Source organism: Panthera onca, chromosome D2 (assembly GCF_046562875.1).
Source record: "Panthera onca isolate mPanOnc1 chromosome D2, mPanOnc1 haplotype 2, whole genome shotgun sequence".
NCBI classification, from domain to species: domain Eukaryota; kingdom Metazoa; phylum Chordata; class Mammalia; order Carnivora; family Felidae; genus Panthera; species Panthera onca.
In genome coordinates, this window is record NC_138349.1 from 33,030,842 (window position 1) to 33,056,318 (window position 25,477).

The following is a 25,477-nucleotide window of genomic DNA, read 5'->3' on the forward strand; positions in this document are numbered from 1 at the left end:
AGACGGTAGCTGCTTTGGTTATGATTACAATTACATTCCCTCCAAACGTAGTAAGACTGGGGTCTTTATAGGGTCCTGGTCCCTTGAAACCAGAGGAGTTGGGAGGGTCTCTTTCCATGATCAGATCACCTTGAAACCAGACATAACAACCAGAAGGCAGTGACTATTCCCTGAATCTTGGTGCAAATGTAGGAGGGTGGGCTGGGGGGGTGAGGAGGCGGGACTAGGACACACCACGCCTGGATAAGAAAGCTGTGTTAATGCCCCTGCATTCAGCTGGATGTGGTGACTATGCAACATTTGACATCTAAGCCCAGGGACAGTTAGGGTGCCAATTTGGGGATGCTCACGAATTCTGGAGTGACTTCCCGGTCTTGCCTTGTCTGTGTAAATCTCATGATGTGTGTCCTTTCTCTTACCACAGAACAGCAGAAACGACTCAGTAGCCTTTCAGGTAGGTACCAAGTACTTATTTACATGCTAACACCTTTGATGTGTGCGCAGCATAGTCTGAGGAGCCCCTCTGCTATGCTGGGGACTCTGCTGCTGGACCACAAGGATGGTGAAAGCAGGCATGGTCCTGCCGCCTGCGGGCTAGTGGGAGCACACCCAATGGGTGACCCTAACCAGTACACCTGTTCGGTGCAGCTGTGATATGTGTCTTGATGGTAAGAACAGGGTACTCTGAATAAAAAGAACAAGGAGTTGTACCTTAGCACATTCATGAGAGCATTCATGGCAGGCCTTGCTGAAGAAGTCACCTTTCTGTTTGCTTCTATTCCTCTTCTAGGATGTGACAGGTCAGGGTTAGGAAATGTGGGCAAGTTCTTTTATTTGGGGGCAGCAAGCCCAGGTGCCAGTAAATGACCCTGCATGATGGACCTGGGTGAGAAACTCCAGACCAGCAGTGCCTGGAAGAGGGTGTGAGGACTGCTTCCTGAACTTGGGCAGGCATCAGAATCTCCTGGAGAGCTAGTCAAAACCCCAATTCCAGGCCACAGCTCCAGAGATTTGGATCTAATGCATATGGGTGAGAACTTACATTTTAACAGGTTCCCCAGTGATGCTGATGCTGCCCTGTGTACTGACCACACTTGGGCATCGCATTTCATCAGGAACTGACAGTGCTGGGCATGTATCTGACAGATCATCAGATGTCAGGGCTCATCCTGATAAAGTATGCAGCACTGAGGCAAGGCCAGGTGTGGAGGGAACAAACGCACAGCCAAACCTGTGAGGAAACCCAGGAATGGAAAGGTTTTACCATCTCCTTGTGGCTTTCTGCTTTGAGTCCTGGTTCTACTGCTTCCCGTTGGCAGAGCCTTAGGTTCCTAATGATCTAAGATGTGAGTTACTGTTATCAGTAGGCACCTCCATTGATTCGTTCGTCATTTTATTGAGTGCCTGCTTTGTATCAGGCCCTAAGCCAGGCTCGGTGGCCATGACTGGGCCCTTGAGCAGCCCGTGGTGTGCTGTGATGGTTCATAACCTTATTTTTGGTGATGGACTCATTTGGAGAATCTAATAAAGGCAGTAGATGCATTTCTAGAAAAAGCCACACGTGTCAAACGTGCATGTGGTGGATTGGTAGATACTTGTGAATCGGGGCGGGAATCCCTGATCTGGTGGGCACACACAAGCCACCGTTTTCTGAACAGCTGCGTCACGATTTCTGTGTTCTTTCATGCTACTGCTGCCCTTGTGATCCGTGGAGAGCCTGGTGGGGAGAACATGGGCTTCTCACACCCTCTCAGCTTTATCGGGACTTGGCCCCAGGACCAGGACAGGCCATGGTTGAGCACAAGGTGCCCTTCGCTGCCCCCTCCTGACTTGCCACACTGACTCACTTCACTCCCTGGCCCCAGCCCAGGTTGCTGAGAACAGGGTGGCTCTGAAACAAAGGTAGCTCCTGTGAAGGAACGCCTTCTTGCCTTTGGGATTGGAAAGGAGCATGGAGTAGATGAAAAAGGTGCTCAGACACAAGTTAGGAGACCCAGAGTTTGGTCCTGGCTCTTTCCTCTTACAACTGTGTGTCCCTGGGTAAATGACTTTACCTCTCTGAGCCACAGCTTCCTCATGTGGGAAATGGGGATGATAATCCTTGTCCTTGCCTCAAAGAGGTGTAAGGATCACGTGTGACAGGAAGGGGGGTATGCCTTGCACACTGGAAAGTGCTCTGTAATGTTAGGGCTTCTCCACCAGGCTGGCAGGCTCAGGCCACTTCCTTGGCTCCAAAATGAGCCTAATGTTTCCATCTTCCTTGAGTTTTGGGACAGAGCCACTAATGGTATTTGATAGAGTGGGACATAAAGTAAGTGCACACTAAATGTTCGTTTTTGTTTAAAAAAAAAAAAAAAAGGCACCCTTTTGTTCAGAAGCCCTTGATGGAGAGAAGGCTGGCTGGGCTGACTCCAGTCACTGACTCCATCAGTGAGGCTTTGCCCATCATACCTGTGGTGATGGCACATGGAGGGCCGCCCATCTCTCCCACTGTCCTTAATGGGTTTTTATTGAGCCTTTATGGGGCTTCTTGTTCAGTGAGATGCACTCGGGATTGAGTCCCACATGGTGTTTAGCCACCTCAAGTTCGTGGTCCTCTTGGGTAGATGGAGAGGAAAACAGGTCAGGGCTGGAGCACAGGGGCTGATATACGTTCTCAGGGAGATGTCAGCATTGCTGTGGCTCTCACTCAAAATCTGTGGGTGTGAAGAAAAGGGAAGCTGCCCACAAACACAGAGGCCCTGTCCCAGGTTGTCAGCATTGTCACTTATTTAACGACCCTTTGCAGCACCTTCCTTTTGAAATCAGTATAAAACTAGAAAGAAATGCTCCTGGATGTCCTGTTGAGGGGTCAGTATTTGCCTATTAAGAAATACCAGCAAACCCTCATTGTAGATGTCAAAGGGTGGTCCTGTCACCTGCATGGTACAATGAAGTGTCACTTTGGGCTTTCACTATATATATTTAAAAAAGAAATTTTTTTTTTGAGGCTGCAGTTCATCTCTCTGTACACTGAAATTCACTCAATCATGAATTGCATGATCACAAGCTTCTGAAGTGAAATAATTCAGGGCTCATTTCTGTAGATCTGAAGAACTCTGACAGCCTTGGAACAAGTCCATGAACTGTCAGCCTGAGTTTTGCAGTTAAGTGATTGTTGTTAGAGCCACCTGCCCTAACAATTAAAAAAAATTCTCTGGGCCTGAAAACCCTGAGAATGGCAAGTCTGTGCTCTGCTTCTGAAGAGAGGACATTGGAGCAAGGAGTGGGAGCATCTCCAAGCACCAGGTGAGACGGCTCAAAATCAGCCTCACCTGCTGCTTGGTGGTGACACTTAGGAAGGCTTTTCCAGGTGGGAGGAAAATGCTCAGCAGAGCCATTTCAGGGGTAGACTTTGGTAACTTGCAATCCCCCCTACACTGCCAGGCTTCCTGCCAAATTCTTGTCCCTCCCTTCTGGGAGCCTGAGAACTCACCCCATAAAGCCAGTCTGGTAGTAACATCCTTTAAAGCTCATGGTGATGATGTCAGGGATCACGTTTTCTGAAGCATTCACTAAGCTGAGTCTTGCACAGAAAGTTTAGAAACCGTTCTGTGGTCACAGAATGAGTACTTGGTTCAGAAGTTGGTTTATATACAAAATGGAATACTACTTGGCAGTGAGAAAGAATGAAATCTGACCTTTTGTAGCAACGTGGATGGAACTGGAGAGTGTTATGCTAAGTGAAATAAGTCATACAGAGAAAGACAGATACCATATGTTTTCACTCTTATGTGGATCCTGAGAAACTTAACAGAAGACCGTGGGGGAGGGGAAGGGGAAAAAAAAAAAAGAGAGAGAGGGAGAGAGCCAAGCCATAAGAGACTCTTAAAAACTGAGAATAAACTGAGGGTTGATGCGGAGTGGGAGGGGGGGCGGGTGGGTGATGGGCATTGAGGAGGGTACCTGTTGGGATGAGCCCTGGGTGTTGTATGGAAACCAATTTGACAATAAATTTCATATTTAAAAAAAAAAAAGAAAAAAGAAAAATCCAGGCAGTGTCGCTTTGTCGGGCAGGCAGGCTGTGAAGGTTGTAGAACCTGAGCCCAGCTGAAGCAACGTCACCCCTCCTCCACACCCCCCCTCCACACCCCCCCCTCCTCCTCCACACCCCCCCCCTCCTCCACACCCCCCCTCCTCCTCCACACCCCCCCCTCCTCCTCCACACACCCCCTCCTCCTCCACACCCCCCCCTCCTCCTCCACACCCCCCCCTCCTCCTCCACACCCCCCTCCTCCTCCACACCCCCCCCTCCTCACCCCCCCTCCTCCTCCACAACCCCCCCCTCCTCCTCCACACACGGTCATCTCTGACTTGGCTACAACTTTGCCTCTGCTCTCGGGTCCCTCCTTTTTACTGGATTTTAGTCTCGAGCCAGCACTCTGCACCTTTTCCTTTTCTAAAGATGAGAACCTCTCAGTCAGTAAACAGATCCTGACTCAGCATTTCCTAATGCCAGGGCACATCTCTGTCCCCATCAGTCTCACCTCATGGGTGTCACTGCTAGGACTTAGACACCAACTCCCCCCCCCCCCCCCCCCAGCTTAAACCTTTTTCTCCCTTAACCTCCTGACCTGTCTGGTTGCCACCTGCCATAGTCCATGCCTGTGTGCTGACTCCCTCACTAGCTACTTCCCTACTTCCTGCTTGCGTGTTCATTGCTTTTCCTGCAATCTGGCATCTACCACCGCTGCCCTCTGAAACTTGCTCCCACCGGGGATCCTGTGACTCTTCTGCTTTGTTGAACCCCCTTTCTATGTTCTGGTTTTTCTTCCTTCCTTTATGGGTTGAAGCCCTCACATCTCTGGCTTCAGCAACACCTCACTATTCCTTTCTGATTCATCTCCTCTCTGTCCCATAACTCCTGCATCCTTTGGGGGGTCCTTTTTGCTCTTCAGCACGTGATGTCAGCCCTTAACTCTGCCCACACTTACCCCTCCATCTCCTTGACCTCAGCCATTGCTTTTATGCCGAGGGCTTGGGAATTGCACTCCTGCCAGGGCCCCTCACCGGGGCCCCGCTCCTCTATTTCTGCTTGGATGTCTCACTGTCAAAGTTACCATGCCTGAATGGAAACAGCCATCTCTCCCTGCCTTCCCCACCCCAGTCCCTTTACTAACTTCTGTTTGGATCAGTCCAGGCTCGAAACCTTGGTGCCATCTTTGAGGGAGGCAAGACAGGATATGGTTCAGAGAGAACTGCTGGAGTCAGGTGTCCCTAGTCCAAATCCCAACTTGGCCAGCTGTGTGACCTCGGGAAGGGTACTTTAACCTCTCTGTGCTTTGGCCCACTTAACTTTGTAAAAAATGGAGGGATAACAGTTTCTTCCTCGTATAGTTATTGGGAGGATGAACTGAGGTAATGTATTTGAAGAATTTAGCACAGTACCTGGCACCTAATAAACTCAGAGTAGTTCAGAGTCCCCTTGCATTTCCTGATGGTGTTCCCTCTGCCTGGAACACCCTTCACTTCCCATCTGGCTGACTCCCTCTGAGAGGTCAGTCCGGAACCTCAGTTCCTCAGCTAAGTTGGATGCTGACTCTCAGCCCTGGTCATCCTGCATTCTCGTCCCTGGCTCCCTTGCCCTCTCTGCCCACGGGCCATCAGCTCCTTGAAGGCCCGCGCTCTGAGGGGTTCACCCTCATGGCCACAGGATATGTGCACGCATAGCCATAGTGCCTTCCTATGATAAGTGACGTGGCTTGGAATAACAGTATCAAAAGTAATTTTATAATCTGTAGACCACACGTGGTATGTTTATTAGCACTCTGTAACCTCTAGTCCTGAATCAAACTCTAATGTGCACTTAGCAACTTAAAGGCCAGATGGTAGATATTTCCATCTTCGCAGGCCATGCAGTTTCTGTTCGAGCTACTCAGCTCTGCCGTTGTAACTCAAAAGCATTCATAGATAATACATAATGAATGGGTGTGGCTATGTCCCAGTAGAACTTTACAAAAGCAGGTGACCAGGCCATAGTGTGCTGACCCACGCTTTAAGTGAAACTCCTTCTGATTGGGAATTTGCAAATACACCCCTCCCCTCCCCCCAGCTGGATTGTTTGGGAGATTTTTGCTTCAGAGCCAGCAGAAGAGCTTCAGCTGACAGCTGTTTCTCACTTCCAGATCCTGTCTCAGAAAGAAGAGTGGGAGAGCAGGACTTGGCACCAGCCCAGGAAAAACCCAGCTCACCTGGAAGGGCTCCTGAAAAAAAGGCAAAGGATGACAGTAGACGGGTGGCCAAGAGCGCTCAGGACCTAAGCGATGTTTCCATGGATGAAGTGGGCATCCCACTCCGGGTACGAACACTGACCCAGATGTCTTCCGTAGGCTTCCTCTTACACCAGTGACCAGTGTGCACCTGGGTGCGTGTGAGCCCCCCTATGGTTTGCAAAGGCCTCATAAGGAAGTCCTCGCCACGGCCTGCCCTCCAAGCCTGCTGAGGGCCACAGAGCCTCCCAGAGCTGTGTGCCAGCCTCCTGCCCCACCTCGGTCCTGAGTGCATGACCTCAGAGTGCAGTAGCTTTTCCCCAAAACATGTTAGTGTTAATAATGAGAAAAGGGTTTTGGGTTCATGGGACTATAGGTAAAGGAGAGTGGGGCAAAGGCAGAGCGGTTTCTCTGCAGCTGAACTTCTGAGAAGCTCCGGGCACATGCGTGTTCAAGGGGAGATGTTGTGGGCATTGTTTCCAAGTCTCCCTTCTTTTGTCCATTGGAGCACACTCAGAAATTGTAGGTCCGGGATTACAGAACCCTGAAGAGAGTGTGGGGCTCAGGGTCCCTGGTAATGGGTTCAGGAAGACATTTCCCTGGATGAGAGATACCCCATCATCGGGGGTGAGCAAGAAACTAATGGAACCACAGAATGAATACAGGCTGCCCCAGATCTCCCCCTCTGTACTGGGGGGTGCCAGCCTTATGCAGGCCCTAAGGGATTCAATGGAAGCCTGACTTCTGAAGCTGGTTTAGAGGGAATCCCATTTTTTGCCATGGGCCCTTCAGAACACTGGCTGCGATGTTTCTCTACAGTTTCCATGTAATGAACGGACTGGATTTTGTTTCCCTTTGGGGGAAGCCAGTAGAAATGGCAGTGGGCTAAGCCTCAGAAGAGCTGTTGTCTGGCCCTAAGTAATAATAAGTGTATAATAAATAATAATAGGTAGAAAGGGAATTGTGACAGTAATTGTGGCTACCGCTTGCTGAATGCACCATCTCATCATTCACGCTACGAGGTGAACGCTGATATAATTCCCATTTTATAGATGAGGAAACAGGGACTCAAGAGTGATTCCGGTCCTGGCCAGGATTGCACATCCTGTGGGCGAAGGAGCAGTCTCTCTGAATCCCATACCCATGCCCCCTAACCATCATGTGGGGCAGCCCTCCCACTCACCTTCTCACCAGCCCTGTGACCTTGGGCATCATTTCGACTTTGTACCTCATTTCCTCATCTGTAAAGTGGTAGTGAAAATATCTGACCTAACTACCTATCCGTCCCCTTCCTTGTTTTATATTTGTCTTAAAAACAGCCCAGCTTTGTGGTTAAGATGAAAACTCTCTGGCATTGGCTGCTAGAATTGGTTACATTTTAATGTATGTGTTCTAAATCTGGCCCTCTCCAAGGTGACTTAGCTTACTCTGCTACAGAATAACCTGAAATGGGTGGGGGCTTGGCCTGATACAGAAATATCCTTTGTCTTTTATGTTTCTGGGAGGCTTTACTGTGTTTTAGTTGTCTATAAATGAAGACAGATTCTAAGAAATGAAATTTTAAAAAATTGAATGAACACATTTCAAGAGGATCTTTGTTTATTCTTTGCAAAATCTGCATTCTTTTTGGCCACCTATTCAGGTTGGAATCTCTTGGTTTATCTATTCTTAAAAGTTTTGCATTTTTAATAAAGATTTAAATGTAGGCTCACCAAGATGTATAGAGTTACGTGAGTTTTGATGTCAGATGTCACTTTCCATTGTGCTTTCATAATCATGGAGGTTCTGAAATGTGCTGACATTTTCCATTTTATTTTACCCTTTGCCTTTGTTTTTCTCTAGAACACCGAGCGATCAAAAGACTGGTACAAGACCATGTTTAAACAGATCCACAAGCTAAACAGAGGTACTGATTTTCATTTGTAGAAGCTGTGCTGTATTCCTATGTTGACTGATGTGGTGAGGACTTAGACTTGCTTTGCTAGGATGCCAGAAGACTGGGCCCTACGCTCGACCCATTGGGCACCAGCCTGCCTGAGCCCAACCATGCGCCTGCAGAGCAAAGTGGGGAGGGAGCGCTTGTGCCCTGCGTCACATGCGGGATTTTAGGTCAGCTCGCAAGTCCTCCCTCCCGGGTGTCGTGGGCTGCAGCAGGCTGAGCCCAGCATCTGCCTGCCCAGGATGTGAGCAGCTCTGACTCCCACCTGCTTCCAGCTTTCAGCGCAGCTCCCCGTGTCAGCCCGTGACTGCCTTGTAGGCAGAGCAAGTTGAGAAAGCACTGAACCTGGGAGTGAAGAAAACTGGTCTCACCTGGATTCAGTCCCTACAAGCACTCATGTGACCTTGGGCCAGTCACATGCCTCTCTGCATTTGTCCCTCTTCCTTTCCTCCAAAGGATGTTGCAGGGTCCAAATGAGCGCGAATTCTTCCTAATGAAGGAGAATGTGTGGTGCACCTGTAAGGTGTTAACATGAAAAATAATCTTCCCCAGCTGGGAGCCAGCACTTGGCAGGTAGCCCTGAGAGTCAGTCAAGAGCTGACACACCAAAGCCCGCTGAAGCTCGAAGAGAAGCGCTTCCAAAGCAGGGGTCCCCTGGGCTATCAGCAGGGGATCCAGCATGGTGGGAGAACCCAGGCCAGTGCTCAGGCGGCTCATGACCCCTCCAGCTCCCATGCGCCTGTGCCACCAGTCAGCTGACAGGCAGGGATGCAGCTGCGCTGTGGGGAGGGTGCCCCTCCTCCCAGAGGCAGAGCATCCTGTCATTCTCTGTGGCCAAATCCAGTCTGGCCGCCTGGCAGATGACACATGAAGGCAAAGAGAAAGCATTCTGGTCGATGTTGGCCTGAGCCGCAGCAAATAACCAGTCTCTCTGATTAGCTGCGGCTGCCAGCTAAAGCCACTGTTAATTAGCTCCTGCAGCGTCCACAATGAAGCTGGCCATGCCTCTCTCCAAACTGTTTCAAAATTCCAAGATGCTCAATGTTTCTAAACCAAGGGTAAATCCACTTTGGTTGGGTAGCCGAGCTCAGTCATGGTGGTGATGCCTGAGGCTGGGTCTCCAATTGGGTGACGTCAGTTCTGCTGGTCACTTCCTAAAGCTGCTGTCCATTTCCCCCAGCAATCTGTGTTTCTCTCACCTTGAGACCTGGCTTCAGCAGCCCAAATGCCAAGACGCAGGTGCATATGTGAACAGTATGTTGTTCTGCCCCACAGGCAGCATCTCTCCTGTTAGAGGGATTAACTCAACCCAAATTACAGGTTCTAAACAAAACTACCTGCCCTAATGGTAGACAGAGATGTGTGAAAAATTAAGAATCCACTTGTTTGTTTGGAAACTTGAAGCTTTGTACTAAATCCCTCTTGCTTACCAGATCCTCTATATGTAATTCTTGGTCCAAGAGGAAAAAGGGTATTGTCTCTTTAGATGTGTCTCAGTAATTCAGGCGAAAGGACTGGATTTTTCAAAGCAATTTGAGTTTCTTTCCTATCACTGGTGAAGCCTAGTACATTCCAGAATTCAAGGGCCCTGAATTGTGCGCGGATCCCTGTTCGTTCATTCTCTCCATTTGTATCTTCCTCTATTCTCTCTCCCAAACCTGCTCCTCTGCCTAGACACTCCTGAAGAAAACCCTTATTTCCCTACGTACCAATTCCCTGAACTTCCTGAAATCCAGCAAAATTCTGAAGGTACCATAAACTTAGACAGTGTATCTGTTGTCCTAGCCTTAAATTAATTCTTATAGTTCCATTATAGGAATAAGATTTGGCTTTTAGATTTTGTTTTTATAGTCATTTTCGGTTGGTAAAAGTCTCATTTGCATGATGTGCTATATTAAAATAACTAAGGCCTTTCTAATTCATTAATCTCGTTTTAAGTGTGATGCTGTGTGCTTTAATAACACTAAAATAGGTAATCGTTCAAAAGAGCCAATTGGGGATTTGTCAGTTCCTCCACTTCATGGTGGGTGGTTTCAAAATCCACTGCTTTTCTCTGCTACAGAGGACAATCCCTACACTCCTACCTACCAGTTTCCAGCATCTACTCCTAGTCCTAAATCTGAAGGTAATTAAAGGAAAATCACGTGCCTGTCTTTGTACTGGTGCTGTTACTTTCTTCTTCACCTTGGGGTTTTTTCTGGTGGCTAACGGGCTGTCTCCCAATCTTTTGCTTCCCCCAACCTTGTGCTTTGTGGTATTGCTTCACTCCTCACTGACTGTATGACCTGAGTCTATCCAGATGGATTTTCATACTATTCCCTTGGAGTTTACATGATTAATTGGGTGACCGATGTAGCTTAGTTATAATGCTTTGAACGTGTGGGGCTCTGGGAAAAGCTGCCAGTGTTTGGGGTGGTCACATAGTGCTGGTGGCTGGGCAGTGACTCAGGGAGGCTGTTGTGATGCTGATGGGAGCGGGTAGACAGGCCCCCTGTCAACAACAGAAAAATTACCCACTTCCTACATGTGCAACAACTTGTCGCCAGCCCCCTCTTGTCATGGACCCTCAGGGTGCGTCTCCTTGGTAAGGAATTCCCAAAGAGGTTTCCAGGTATGAGGTTCAGCCATGGTGGGAGATGACATCTCTCGAAAATAAGGGTTTTGGCCAAGTGAGAAAATGTTTCGTGAAAGAGCTGGCTAGGAATTTGGACCTGCTGGGAAGGATGGCCACACTTGTATCTAAGACTTTTTTCTGGGGCAAGAAGTCTTGGTGTCAAAGAAGGTTATAAAAGGTAAGATAAAGGCACCATCCTGAGAATTATCCTGTCCTGGGGATCGTCTGATCTCTGGGTGAGTGACCCAGAGAGCGGGAAGTGGAGGGGTACACAGAGGACATTTCATTAAATGCTCTTCTAGGATGAGATGTTGAACGCTCTGAACGTCACTTATTCAACTAGTACCGAGCACTTGCGTTGTCCTTGGAACCGAAAATAGTACCACGAATAAGATAAGTCCTCTGTTTTCACAAGTGCACGTCTGGCAGAGAGGTAGACGAGGCCCCTTCATTGCACAATGTCTGTGGGGGGGGCAGCTGCAAGAGCCTATGCCCCGAAGGCCGGAGGAAAGCTTGCTGGTGGAAAGGGGGCCCTCCGTACATACCTGGAGAATGTTGATGAGTGAGGCTTTGGTACCAGCATTCCTTTTTAGGGACAAAGCCCAGTTCACACACCCCCCCCCCCCCCCCCCTGTATTTCTGTGCTCTGATTAGCCAAGAATCCATCCCGCACAGCCCTTCTCATCACTGGTAGATTCGTCCATTCACCCATTCACCAAACTCTCATTGACTACTTAACATGCATGAAATGACACTCTGGGAAGCATTTGATACAGTTTTAGCTAAAATACCGTATTCCCTTCTGGCTCTGCCCTTGATGTGCTAGTCAGTGGTTTCCAACCTTTTCATGTCTGGATCTGAACGAAAAGAAGTCTACCAAACAAACCCAGGCTTCACATCAGATGCTGATGATTTCATTATAATCAGCAACCTCCCCACTTCCAACAAGAACCTATTTGGTGTGAGATAACCTCATCTTTTGATCTTGGGGGGCTGATTCCAGCCAAAAGCATTGCTCAAGAAACAACTGAGCTGGATGAGGGAGACATTTTTTTAGGGTAATTTTGTGCAGTGTTTCGTTGGTGCCTCATTTGGACTTGAGAGCCCAGTGCACTCCTAGGGTAGGGGTCCCTTCTGGGGAAGGTGACAAGGGCACTGCAAGCCTGAAGGCACAGTGTTCTGTGGGCAGAGGAAGGCCACCTGGAGAAGTCCTGGGAAGAAATACAGTGACTCCGTCACACTGGAGGAATGCCGGGGGCCTGCCACAGGCAGGTCAGCCTGGCTGTCTGTCTGAAGCCAGGGTTTCGTGGCCTCACGCCCAGAGCTGCCGTGTCATCGGCTGCCACACCTTAGCAACCCCAGCTGACAATGACGTCTGCTGTTTAGGGCACATCAAGTCAGGCGCAAGAGGGAATTGAGGTTATTTTTCCTTGAGGCATAAACAGTAAGGGACGATATGATAGCTTTTCACCCATAAAGTGGGAAGCGAACCTTAATATTTTTTATTTTCAAAGACCAAAAAGGATGAAATTGTCTTGAAGGATAAAAAGGGAAAAAAATTAGATTGAACATAAAAGATTCATAACAACCAAGATGATTAGGTTTTCACACGAGTTTCTAAGAAGTCTTTTTCCCTGGAGACCTTTTTAAAAATAGGGTAGATTCCATCTCGCCCCTGCTCCCTGCTCAAGATGACAGATCCAGACATAGACCACAGACGGATTCAACTAGATGAAGGCTTTTTACAAATGAGTGAAATGTTTGAGCTAAATCACTTTAAAGAATTGGTATTTTTTAACTTTTTTTTTTTGTTAAGGTATTAAGAGATTCTCTGGCTTGTGGTTTTGAGGTCGGTAAGCTCTGGCAGGTCCCCCTCAGCCCTGTTGTTGGTACCTGTGCCAGCCCTGTGTGCTTCCAACAGGTGGCCCTGAGCTCTGCACACCTTAACGTGGGAGATATTTATGCCTTTCAAAGAAAGGTGTTAAGGACAAATCAGCACCTAACCAGGGTTCTACCCATAGATTTTAATGAGCATGAAAAAATAGCCAGCTTTAATGAGGAAGGCGAGCCATCATTCCAGAGTCTCTCCTTTACGAAGAGCAGGCTGCTGTTGCTGCTGGGTTTTTTGTTTTGCTTGAACTCAGAATCTGAAACTAGAATTACTTTCAGTAAATCTATCAAAACCTAGCCTCAGGGATGCTGCCTCTGCCTAAATTCTAGTTGTTTAGAGGATATAAAAAAAGACTAAGTGTCTGAAAGCTGATTCTCCTAAGTAGTAAAGGACTATGTGAAAGTTTGTTTATGCCAGCTTAGCAACCCTTTCCCCACTCCGCCCAAGTACTACCATGAAAGAGTAAACTTCTATCCAGACTTTCAGAAGATACATAGAATTATGTCTTAATCAGTGAAGTTTAAAATGTACTTTAAAAGAAACCTATAAATTCCAACAGGGCGCGGTCACTTCTAATCACTTTATAATCTTTGAGACCACTCTGGGACACGAGGTCTTTGTTTCATGAGGTAGCTGGGAGTAATTGGGGCTAGGGAATTAACAGAATGGATTCAGGAGACGTATTTCTTGAAATTTCCCTGTATACTCTGGTCACTAGTTTATCAAAAATAACAATTCCTTTGGGAATAACTCTCAAGTAAGGCTAAGCAAATGAGTTTTACTTCCTTTTTTTTTTTTTTTTTTTTTTTTAAAGCCTTCACTTGACCCGCCCTCTCCTCCCCATCATTCCTTCCTCTGTGACCCAAAGCTGCTTGTCTGTGAATTCCATTCTCTTCTCTCTCTCAAAGGCAGATAGAGGTCTTTTCGTAGCATCTGGGATGTCACTGGGACAGAAAGATTGTTGGGGTGGGTTGAGAGAGCGTAGATGGCCACAAGAGCCAGCCCCACCCACTGCTGCACCCAGATGTGGAGGGGCTGCTATGGAGGGTCTTCAGATGCCCTGCCCCTGGTTTCCTCCTGGAGTAGGAGCCAGAGGAACAAGCTGTGGAGAAGCCTCAGAAACGCTGCCGCTGCCTCTTCCCCTGTCTCCTGCTTTGGGAAACAGCAGTGTGGTGGCTCAAACCTCAGCGGCTCACAAGCCTAATTCTATTAATAATAACAATAACAACAACAACAATAATGGCATAACCACTGCAGCGACTGTCACGACCACCGTTTATTGAGCCCCTACCGAATACAGAGCCCCACATCCTGAGTGCATCACAACTGTCACCTTGTTTCATCCCTCCAGGGACCCCCTGAGGTAAGTCCTCATTTCGTAAATAAAGGGTGTGAGGCTCGGGAAACTTATGTAATTGTTCAAGATCACCCAATAGGTAGCAGAGTTAGGTTTCAAACCCAGATCTATAGACCCCCACACATGGGCTCTTTCTTACTGTTCTGCTGCACTGCTGATTCCTCTACCTCTCCTGCTGCACCCTGTGTTCTTGGCTGACCCCTCTTGCCAAGGGCTTTCTGACACCTAACTCCGGACATCCAGCCTGCCTTGCTTCTGAATAGGCTGAGCCAGTGTCTCCCAGGATGATTTCTGGGAGTATGTAAAGAAAGGTCCCCAAGATACTTGATTTGACGTATGGCCAGGACTGGGAACCACTGGCGTGAAGGAATACCACCCTTCCCACCCTCCAAGAAAGAGAAGATACTCGCCAGTACAATCTGGGGTGTTTGGATATAGAATTCAAGCAGGGAATACAGATTCAAAACAGTTAGCCTTCCCACTCTAAACATGCCAAATGATGTTGGCTCTCTTGACCTGCTTTATGTCCACAAAATGGCAGAGCTTTTCAAATAATGCCTCCAAGTCAGCATAAAACTGAATATCTGGTGTGTTTTTCCATGGTCCGTGGCCTCTGAGAATACGTTTGGCCATGTCAGGGTAGAGGGCTGTCCTCTTAGCCAAGGGGTAAAGTCCCAGAGACCAGCTTTTCCTCTTGCTTTTGGATGCTTCTTCCACCAGTCAGGCTGATGGTGACCACTGCCACCTCCTGGCGAAGTGTCTCAAGACACCACCCCAAGGCATCCTCAAGTTATGGTGACATATGCAGTAGTGGTCTGTCTCACTGAGCTTTCTCCTTGTTCCTAGATGAGGATGTGCCAGAATAAGGATTTAGGAGGCTGATTTTTTCCCAGGCACGTCTATACCGAATTAAAGTAATCCTCTACTGGCCTTTGAAGATTTCTAAGAATAGCTTTACTTTGCTGGAGTTCAGGCAAATAGTTCTATTGTGAAAATGCCTGGCCAGGATCTATACCCCATGCCCCAAGCTCCAGCTAGCTAGCACTGCCCAGAGGAGGCGGACCGAGCTGCCTGGTCACCTTTGCTCTCCTAACGGGAGCTGCGCAGGACAGCTCCACCCAGCCAGTGCGGAGTCTTGGACGGTCCTGCAAGATAGTTGAGAGGCACTAGCAGCTACTCCGTTTCCACCTCCAAGGGCCAGGAATGCCACTGGAGATGAGGACGGTGAGTCTTTTTCCAGCCCTCTGGTCCTCCCCAGGTCTTCCTCCTTCCCCTTCTTCCCTTCTACACATCATTCTTTCCTTCAGATTTTTTTTTTTTTATATGAATTTGTTTTCTATAGCTACTCTACACCCTATCAGGATCTTTTTTTCTTTTAATCCCCTAAAATTTGCCTTTAACCAGAACACAGAAGACAGTTTGGAGACTCTCTCCCTGAGCTCCCTGGACTATGCCTGACCACCTTACCCCATTTCTCCTTGTGCTCATTCTGCTCTCCCATCCCACCCAGACTTTGTACCCACTTCTGCATGCATCTTTTTCTTTGAATATTTTTGGTTGTGGGGTGAGTATGTGTCTATCTTGACTCTTTTATCCCTCCTCTTCCTAAGTGTGTGGGGTAAAGCAGGAGAAGGAATTAATTTGTGCGGTAGATAAAGGTTGTGTCAGAAATCAGCCCCTGATGTTAGAAAAATAATTGTAAATTTAGGGGAGCCTGGGTGGCTCAGTGGGTTGTGTGTCCAACTCTTGATTTCAGCTCAGGTCATGATCTCACAGTTTGTGGGATTGAGCTCCATGTGGGGCTCTGTGCTGGTGGTGCAGAGCCTGCTTGGGATTCTCTCTCCTCTCTCTGCCCCTCCCCTACTCGCTCTCTCTCGAAATAAATAAGTAAACTTTATTTTAAAAAGAAGAGAAAGAGGGGCGCCTGGGTAGTCAGTTGGTTAAGTGTCCGACTTTGGCTCAGGTCATGATCTCGCGGTTTGTGGGTTCGAGCCCCGCGTCGGGCTCTGTGCTGACATCTCAGAGCCTGGAGCCTGCTTTGGATTCTGTGTCTCCCTCTCCCTCTCTCTCTGCTCTTCTCCCACTCGCTCTGTCTCTCAAAAATGAATAAACATTAAAAAAAAAATTTTAAGAAGAGAAAGAAATAGTTGTAAGTCTAAAGGCCTAAGAAATGCATAAAATGAAAATTTGATAAAGGCAAGTGATTATGTAAATACTCCTTTTTGCTCATTATCTCATTTTAGTTACATAATTTTTTATAAAATAATCATTCTCAACCAGCACTTATTCCAATGTTTTTAAGATTGTTATAAATTCTCAAAAAAGAAACCCAGAAAACCCAGAAAAAAAGTCTTTTTTAGAAGTTCATTTAAAGTCACTGTGGTTGAAAAGGCAATTATGTGCTTCCTGGCAGTTTTAGGAGAGTAGCTGTCCCCAAATCGAGCCTCCAAGGACAGATTGCCAAAGCCTAGAGGGCAATCACTGGTGTGTAAACATCGGAGCCCAGCAGGGGCCTTTGGGTTCCAGAAGTGGATTTTTCACTCTGAGTAAATCCTACTTAGTGTCAGAGCTTCCTGGAAGTCACTGGCACCGGAAGTTCTGGGTGTTGCTGCCGAAGTTTAGTGTTTGCTGCTTGGGGCTCTGGGGCACAGTCAGCATGTGGCTCCACCACAAACAGGAATCACAAGATCCCGGCTCAGCTGAGCCCCCTAAGGCACAGCTCTAAAGAACCCTTGGAGAAACCGTAAAGGCAGGATTTCAGACACAGACAATGTCTGTGTTCACAGACAACTAGAGAAACGTTTCATTTGCTATGTCTTAACTGTGCTTAAAAATACACTCCCTTTGGCTAACTCTAGTGTACAGAAACGCAGAAGAGCGACCCTTGCACCCAGTTTTCCCATTCCTCGGTATTTCTAACTTCTTATCCATCTACCCCAGCGTGGACTCAGTCTGCCAGGAGAAGGTAACAAGAGAAGCAGCAAGTGGATGATGGATGTAGCAAGAGTGACTCAGTTTTACCCTTGTCCCTGGAGACCAGGAGAGAACTAGAAGTGGATGACTCAGAAAACTTGCTTAAGCATCACCAGCAAGGGGATGATGCAGAAAAATGGAGCAAAGGCTCCAAGGGTTGGAAGTCAGTCTGGCCAACGCTGTAGTGCGTGACTTGAGTTTCAAAACAGCACCCTCCCCTGCCTCTTCCACAACAAAAATTACAAGGGAATAGCCACAGTGTTCCCCACGATTGGGTAGATGAGACTGGGGTGAACCGTAGCACGGAGCACCCATCCCTGTCACAGGGCTGAGAGGCAGCACAGGGAGGTGGAGTCGGAAAGACCTTGAATCCATTCCTGCTTTGTCTTTTTCTCACAGTGAGGCTAAGAGCAAATTTTCTTAACTTCCCTGGACCTAATTTCCTTGTCTGTGAGATGAGAGATTTCTATGCCTCCGGGAGTTTTTGCAAGAATTAAGTGAGATGATAGTAAATTATCAGCCACTGTTAGGCACTTAATGGAAGCAGCTATTATTTTTATTCACACACACAGGTAAAATTTTCTTACGCTAGATTTGTAAGACAAACATAAAAAATTTAAATAAATTTTACATTCCCTGCAACTTGCCCTAATTGCTAGTGTTCAACGGAATCCATGGAACTTCAGTTTGCCCTCTTAAAAGTCAAACTGAAATCCACATGTCAGAGTCGGATCCGATGGACACTGAGAAAGAAATGAAAAGCCCAGAGGCACTCCTGCCCTATGTTGGCCTTGGATGGGTGACAAATAAGAGTAGCTTTTTGTTTGTTTGTTTTTGTTTTGGGGTTCTTTTTTTTTTTTTTTTTTTTTTTGGTAAGTTTATTTATTTGAGAGAGAGCAGGGTAGGGTCAGAGAATCCCAAGCAGGTTCAGTGCAGAGCCCAACTTGGGGCTCAATCTCATGAACTGTGAGATCATGACCTGAGCAGAAATCAAGAGTCGGCTGCTTAACCCACTGAGCCACCCAGGCTCCCCTAAGAAGTAGCTTTAAGAGTGTTCAGTCACCCAGACTTCTCTTTTGCCTTCACCCCCATTTTTCTCCTTCTGTTCAATACACATACTCTCCAAGCTGTGCTATTTTTTTTTTTCCATCTTACAAGAACTATTTGTCATTTCCTTCTAGCAAATATTTCAGAATTCTACATAAGGAAGCTCTAAGAAGAAGAAAATTTTTAAAGAGCTTGGGCTTTAAAACAAGTTGAATATTTAATATTTTGAATGTTTAAATGCCATTTTGCCCCCATGAAAATGTTGCTTCTTGCCCCAAGAACCAGGTAATAGTTATACATTAACACTGACCTTACCATCTATGGATAAGCTGTTGCTTCATGATTCAGAGAGAGGCAGGGTTTTGAGCTAAAATGCTAGGCTGGATTTTAAGCAGTATGTACTGCTGGTGTTCCTAAGTAAGCTAATTTCTCATTTGGCAGACGCCGTTTTTCCGATCACATCTTTGTAGTCAGAGCTGATGTTTAGTTTTCTCTGACATCGTGTCATTTCAGTACAATAATCAGACATTCTGTGAAAAAACAAAAACAGGCAAGACAAAATACTTCGGAACAGTACTCCACAAATATGTCTGGATATCGTTTTATCTCTTCCTTCTGCCCTGTTTTCAAAAGCTAACATAAATAAGCTTGAACCCTCCAAGTCTTGTTCCACTTTGATGTTGACTAATTCTTACCCTCGAAGCAGAAGGAGGAAGGGAGGGAAAGATAACTTGGTACCTGATACCTTTCCTTTATTTGGGCTGGGAGAGACCTGGGGCAGATGAAAATCAGGAGAGGAAACGGGATAAGAAGCAGTGATAGAGAAACTGTCTTTGAATAATACTCAAAATAGTATTTATCTCACGAAACATCCTGGACTTCACTGCTCTGAAACTCAAAGTGATTTGCAGAGAGACAGAACTTGGTTAGCACTTTGTCAACACATTACATTGGATTCTTTGGCTTGTCTTTGTGGGTTACTGTGTGTTCTTTGTTAAAGCTCTTCTGGATTTTAAGGGAAGGATTTGGGTCTTCATTTCATATTCATGAATTCTTAATTCAGGTTAGCAAGATATTAGAAAATGGGAACAGCCGACTGATTCAGCCTAACTCTCCTTGGAGAAGTGCTCTGGAGGGATTATCGTGGATGTGGTGACTAAATGTCCTACCATTTCAGGACAGTTCCAGTTTAAAAATCTGTTTCCATAAATGTACGTGTGGTCTCATTTTTAGTTCAGGGTGACCACTAACGAGAGTGGCTCAGATCTGGTCTCAGTTCTACAAGTGTCCGTGTCCCAGTGTTCCCCTTACTTAGGGACATGTGTCTCTCCCCTGGAGAGCAGTCTCACAAAACCATGTGAGTTTGATTTGGTCCGGAGTCATGGTTTAGACACTTAGCCTGAGCAGTACCTTTGCAAAGCAAACCTGCCAGGGTGTGCCATGTTCCAAGACAAGCGAGCTACTCAAGCAACTAGATGGAGGTGGAATCAAAACAAATGATTATGAGGGGCTTGTCGAACTGTGTTCTCAGCTGCAGCACCTCTTTAAGTGATACTTAAATGGGACCTCAGAGTATAAATCGGGTCACAGCTGGGGTGGGCAGTTGAACCCACATCACTGGGCCTCTTCATTCCATCTAGTGGTGGTCCTGGGGGACTCTGTGGAACTCAGCAGGCTAGAGCAGAGACTTTCAGCGTGAGCATTCTGGGACCTATCTCCGCCCTTGCGTCCAGCCCAGGCTGGGCACCCTGCATTCTAGCTTTGCTTGTGGAAATTGTCTTGAGGAGGACCTTTGGCTATTTGTCCCCATGCTTCCTTGGTGGCAGGTGGCAATCAGCCCGCAGGGGTCATGAATGTACCTTCCAGCCTCCAGGTCTGCAGACCCTCTTTGGTTGGGTGGGCTCTCAAATGGGGTTTGCGATGGTGTGGCTTCCGGCCCTGGGCCCCTCCTCTGTCTGTCGGGCCCCCGGTGTGGCTGGATGCTGGTGCAGGATGGTGTGAGTGGGGGACATGTCACCTGGTTCTCTTACCTTAGCCAGATTCCTCCTGATTGTGTTTTGTTTTGTTCACTAGATGATGATTCAGATCTGTACTCGCCTCGGTACTCCTTTTCTGAAGACAGTAAGTGACGCAGAATTTTCTGGTCGCGGGGGAGGAAGAGAGGGTGGTGGATGGGGGAGGATATCTTCCTGTTTTTGGTTTCCCCCAGGTTTGAAAGTCTTTTGTACCCACTTTTCTTCTCTAGCAAAATCTCCCCTTTCTGTGCCTCGCTCAAAAAGTGAGATGAGCTACATTGACGGTGAGAAGGTGGTTAAGCGGTCGGCCACACTCCCCCTCCCAACCCGCTCTTCCTCACTCAAATCAAGCCCAGAAAGGTAAGAGCTCCCCCACCCATCATCAGCTGAGATTTAGGGCACTCACACCCAAGCTAGCAGTGAAGTATTGTCTCTCTCCGCTGGGGCAGGCAGCCTTGGAGGCAAGAGTCAAGCAGACCCGACTTTGAATCCCTGTGCCGTCACTCATGAGCAGTGACTTATTCTGAGTCTCAATGTCCTCATCCGTTAAATGGGCATACGTTTTACACTTATAGGGATGTTGTGAAGATAAAACAATACATATAATATTTGTAGTAGTGCCTGACTAATGGTAATGGCTCAATTAATGTTGCCTGTAATTATCATGTCTTTTTACCCTTCTCACAAGAGAAATCTTAGCTGTAAGATTTGTCATGTGTTTTTATACTCTTTGTGCATACTGAAGGGGCCCATAATTTTAAAATGAAGCCACACATATCAGTATCTATTTGTTTATGTAACGCGTATCACTGAAAGATAAGGCTCGGACTGGTTACGCTGATGGCGTTCATCATCTCCCAATGGCTGTAGTAAATGACCCGCTTTTCTTTGTTGAGTTCTTATGCCTGATGGAGTAACCTTTTTATGCTTTGATAATTAATTTGAAAGGAAAGCTGAAGATGCCCTTACATCCTGTGGGTAAACACGCAAGTGCATTCATCTTGAGGTTCAGGATATACCTCAAGCATCTACTGGGTACCTTCTGTGTACGCGTTGAGCCGGATACTGTGGGGGAATAGAAGCATATGTAAATCATCGTCCCTGCCTTCGAGAAGTTTATAGCTTTGCAGGAAAAAAATAAATATAATCACAGTGCAAAATGCAATAATGTACACGCACTAAAAATTTGCAATTTTTAAGGATTCACATTTCACCTGGAACCCATCCTTGGCTCAGGTTAATTAAGTAGCTGTGCCAAAGGCTGCAGTATTGGTGACTACTTGGGCAGGGTGTGAAACAGGCAAGAACATGGTTGTTAATAGCCAATAACATTTGTTGAGTGGTCACCATGGGCCCGGTGCTCTGCAAAGTGACTTACATGCGCTGTCTCATTTAACCCCTACAACATCCCCCTTTTTCAGATGAGGAAACTAAAGTAGCCGTAGGTAAGGTACTTGGCTCAGATCACCATGCCAGCAGCGCTGTAGCAGGGACTGGAACCAGAGCCACCTGGCTCCAGGACCCGCGTTCTCTTGCACTGCACTAGCAGGAGTGGGAGGTACAGGCATGCTTGGGGAATGATAAGCTCGTGAGACGAGAGCAAGTGTGGCTGAGGCTGCTTCCCACCCTTCTTCTCGTTCTCTTCTCTCTGCTTCCTGGTGCCTGGTTTTGAGCACAGGACACCTCAAGCCTTTTGTGAAGCGAACGCAGAGACGTAACTGGTTATTTTGAGAAGGAACCCAGCACAACTAAATGCTTCGCGTCCGGTCCGATTTTATGCTTCGGATATAAAAATTTCTTGATTAGACTACAGTCAGCCAAAGCCAGACCGTGTCGGATGCCAATTTTCATGAAAATAGCTCTAATAGGATTTTTTTTCTACAGAAACGACTGGGAGCCCCCAGATAAGAAAGTGGATACAAGGAAATACCGTGCAGAGCCCAAAAGCATTTACGATTATCAGCCGGGCAAGTCATCCGTTCTGACCAACGAAAAGATGGTAATGTGTATATTAAAGTTCTTTTGTCTCCCCTGCCACGTTCTTTAATCCCGATGCATTGTGCATCTGGGTTACGTTCTTTCTCCCCTGAGGTAGACTCGCTCTGTTTCGAAGACCATGAAAACATGAAGCATTTTTACCCTTTTCAGTTTTGCAGGTGTTTATAAATTAAGTCCTGGGAGTCTGCTTTGAAAGAAACCTTATTGTTCTTTGTTGTTCTTTTTGTGCATGATTTGAACTAATTTAAAATCCCCTACTAATGTAAAGATTGATTTTGCTGCTGTCTTTTTAAAAACCTCTAACCATTAATTTATCAGGCTTATTGCTAACTGGACCAGAGTCAGGTTTTTGGTTTTTTTTTTAAGCGGCTCTTATTTGAACACACATAAATTTTGTAGAAGCTACCGGCACGTCACTAAGAGGTAAATAATGAATCTGATGTTGTGACTTGGGAAAAAAAGACCCAGGCTATTAGAATATGTCTTCCCCTTCTGCCGAGTGCAGTATTGAGGACGAATCTCATATTCAGTCTGGTTTCTGATTCTCTACACAAGTTCACATCGCCAAGCGATTGTAAGTGGGGAAAATGGCCTGTATAGGCATAGAAGACCACCCTGGAAACGAGGCTTCTTCTGCGAAGTGGGAAAGAATTTTTACAAACTGATTAGTTTTGTATCTGCCACTCACGCTTCCCTTTTGTTCACCCTTCGTTAGAAAAGCTGGTTCAGAATTCTGATCATGGTTAAAGGGATTCTCCAAAGCTCTATAAAGATTGCAGCCCTCCAGCCGTACCAGCAGGATGGAATGATCATGCTGGGGTTTGGTTTTTATTAAAATGCAGTTACCACACTGCGAACAGATTAAGTAGGCCTCTGAAATGCAGGTTCAGATTCTTTTCCCTCCACCTCTTCCACTCTACATGCTTTAAGTAATAATTGATTTGACTTTTACTAAAATAAAAATGTGACATCTTTAAAAGCACAAAGGGATAAGTAATTTTAATTGGGAAGAAAGGTCAACAGTGCACAGAAATGCTTTAGAGCTGTCATTCTTTAGCATCACTGTGCACCAAAGTTATTTTAAGCAAAAAGTTCAGAGATGAGCAGAGAATTTTGCCTCTGGCCCCACAGTGCCCTGGGGGTCATCTCCCTGTTAGAAGTAGAAGAAAATACATGGCAGAAGTTCACCTTCCACGCCGCTGTTCCTAGAAAGACAGTCATGTGCTTTGGCACATTCATGACACTTGAATCACCAGCCTGGGACGCACCGTCACATATCAGTACATTTAAATGACTTCAGAGATTCCATAGCCCTAGATTCTATAGGGTGCTTTCGTTTGGGTAATATTATGGTTCATAGGTGATCATCGCTTTCAGGGAAAGCTTGCCCCTTTTCTGAATTTCTTTTTCGTTTCCCCCTCCTTTCCTTGGCTCCTAGTCATTTGACCACCATCCAGAAATAAGAAAAAAACATTTTGTTTTTGTGCTTCTCATTGATCCCATAATGGTTACAAACCCTGGAAAGTGACAGTAGTGCCCCTCAGGGGCCTCTGGAGAGTTGTGGTGGCCGCGCACACGGTTGGTGAAGCCCCGCCCGGCGGTCCTACACAGGAAGCTCCCCTGTGTGGTAAACGACCGGGGCCGGCCCGGCGACCGGACGTGAAGGCCCCAGGCAGGCCTGGGAGGAGCACCATGGACAGCCGTTTCATTCAGTGCTGTTCACTCTTTAGCTCTGTTCTTCCTCAGAGAAGTCTTTCAGTTGAGAGAAAAATTTCAGATCTCCTTCATTTCACAGTCTACTCCTCACAGTAGTTGAATTAGTCCTTTATTTTTGAAAATTTTCTCCCTGCTATTTTTGCCACGTGAACAGAAAAGTTGGCACGTAAGTGTCCGTGTGTCTTTCCTTTTGGCATCTGGTATCTGGTTTGCCAGAATTTGAGGACACCTCCCACCCCCACCCCTATCAACACACACACGCGCGCGCGCGCGCACACACACACACACACACACACACACACACTTTTGTCGTTAACTGTGGATCAGTATGCTAACTCGTGACAGATGTAGAATCTAAATTTGCTCACAGAAATGTACAACTCCTATTGAGGAGAAAAATGTGTGGTTTTTTTCCCAATTTGAGGTACTCCTGTCTGCTGACGCTTGCCAATTTCAGTAGCGACCTCACAGGCACATCTACCACAGGGAGGGTGGCAGTAGATTGTAGAGGCCGCCTAACAGCTTGTCTTGTCCCAGGTGCGAAGCTGGACCATCCCCGGCCAGTGAAACACTGTGCTGCCTTCCGAATCCCACACAGTACATTTACAGCCTTCTGGCCTCTTCAGTCGTTTAGCCAACTGCTGTGACATTCTTCATAACTCCTCAGCCCCTCTCATCATAGTCTGAGACCACTGTCTTGTCTTGCGGCCTTGGGATTGGAGGTCTGTTGGTAGGCCTTGCTTTGTCACAAATGGCCTTTTTCTGGCTTTGTTCCTTTAACTTTCCTCTAAAGTCCCTTAAGAGCTTCAGCTCAATTCAACAGATATATAGAGAATAACTTTTATGTGCCAAGCCCTGGCTTAGAGGTTGGGGTCCCTGCCCCCACAGGCATATATTGGAAAGGACAGGAATTAAAATAGTAATTATAGACACGATATAGATTTGGATGTGTAAAACAAGGGGGTTGACCCAACTTGGTTTCTTCCGGTGTACAGTCACTTTGAGTTTCTTCCTGGCTTTTCAAGTTTGTCATTTACCCCTGTTTTAGCTTGGTATCCCCTGCAAACGTAGAGGGTCTGCCTCCTTCTCAGGAACGTGAGAAGGGGATGTCCTATACTATAAAGAGCGCTGGACCTAGAGTTGGAAGATCTGAGTTCAAATTCTGAGTCTGCCCTAAGGTATCTTGGGGCAAGTCATTTAACTTTCTGGAACCTCAGTGCTTTCATCTGTAAAATGGGAAGTATTATTTGGCCTGCCAACATTACCGAAGCACTGAGTATTGAAATGAGTATTGAGTGGTATTCCATACTTACTGAAGTGTCGAATGAGAGGATGACGTGTGGTCATATACAAAAGAACTATGAACACTATAAAGTGCTATGGAAATGAACGTACCACATTAAGATTGTTTAATTAAAAATTGAAGCTAGGCTCTGGCTCCTTTCCAAGAAGCAATACCATCCTTGAGGAGAGTCAGGCATTTTTCTGGCAGGTCATCTGCCTTTTCCAAGGATTTTGCCGAGCTGGGAAAATAGCCCACGGTAGCAGAGAACCAAGCCTGGCGTTGTGGAACCCACCCTGCCTGCCGGTACAGAGCTCACATTCTGCATCCAAAAGGACGTTTTCTATTTGTCCATTCCATAATTGGATCCACAGCTGAGTTACAAATGACAAAATCA

General features: G+C 46.7%; 1 protein-coding gene across 50 annotated transcripts in view; it reads left to right on the forward strand.

Annotated features, from left to right (window-relative positions):
• Positions 1-25,477, forward strand: part of SORBS1 (sorbin and SH3 domain containing 1) — a 230,030-nt gene that overhangs the window by 145,445 nt on the left and 59,108 nt on the right. For 24 of the 50 annotated variants that reach the window (XM_078434631.2, XM_078434618.2, XM_078434627.2 and 21 more), the window contains 8 exons: positions 425-454; positions 6,165-6,337; positions 8,091-8,154; positions 9,862-9,936; positions 10,250-10,312; positions 20,143-20,190; positions 20,315-20,444; positions 21,969-22,083. In XM_078434631.2, coding sequence (XP_078290757.2) covers positions 425-454; positions 6,165-6,337; positions 8,091-8,154; positions 9,862-9,936; positions 10,250-10,312; positions 20,143-20,190; positions 20,315-20,444; positions 21,969-22,083 — 698 coding nt within the window. The remainder of the gene's footprint in view (positions 1-424; positions 455-6,164; positions 6,338-8,090; positions 8,155-9,861; positions 9,937-10,249; positions 10,313-20,142; positions 20,191-20,314; positions 20,445-21,968; positions 22,084-25,477) is intronic. The other 26 variants (XM_078434628.2, XM_060641944.3, XM_078434640.2 and 23 more) reach the window with 3 other exon arrangements.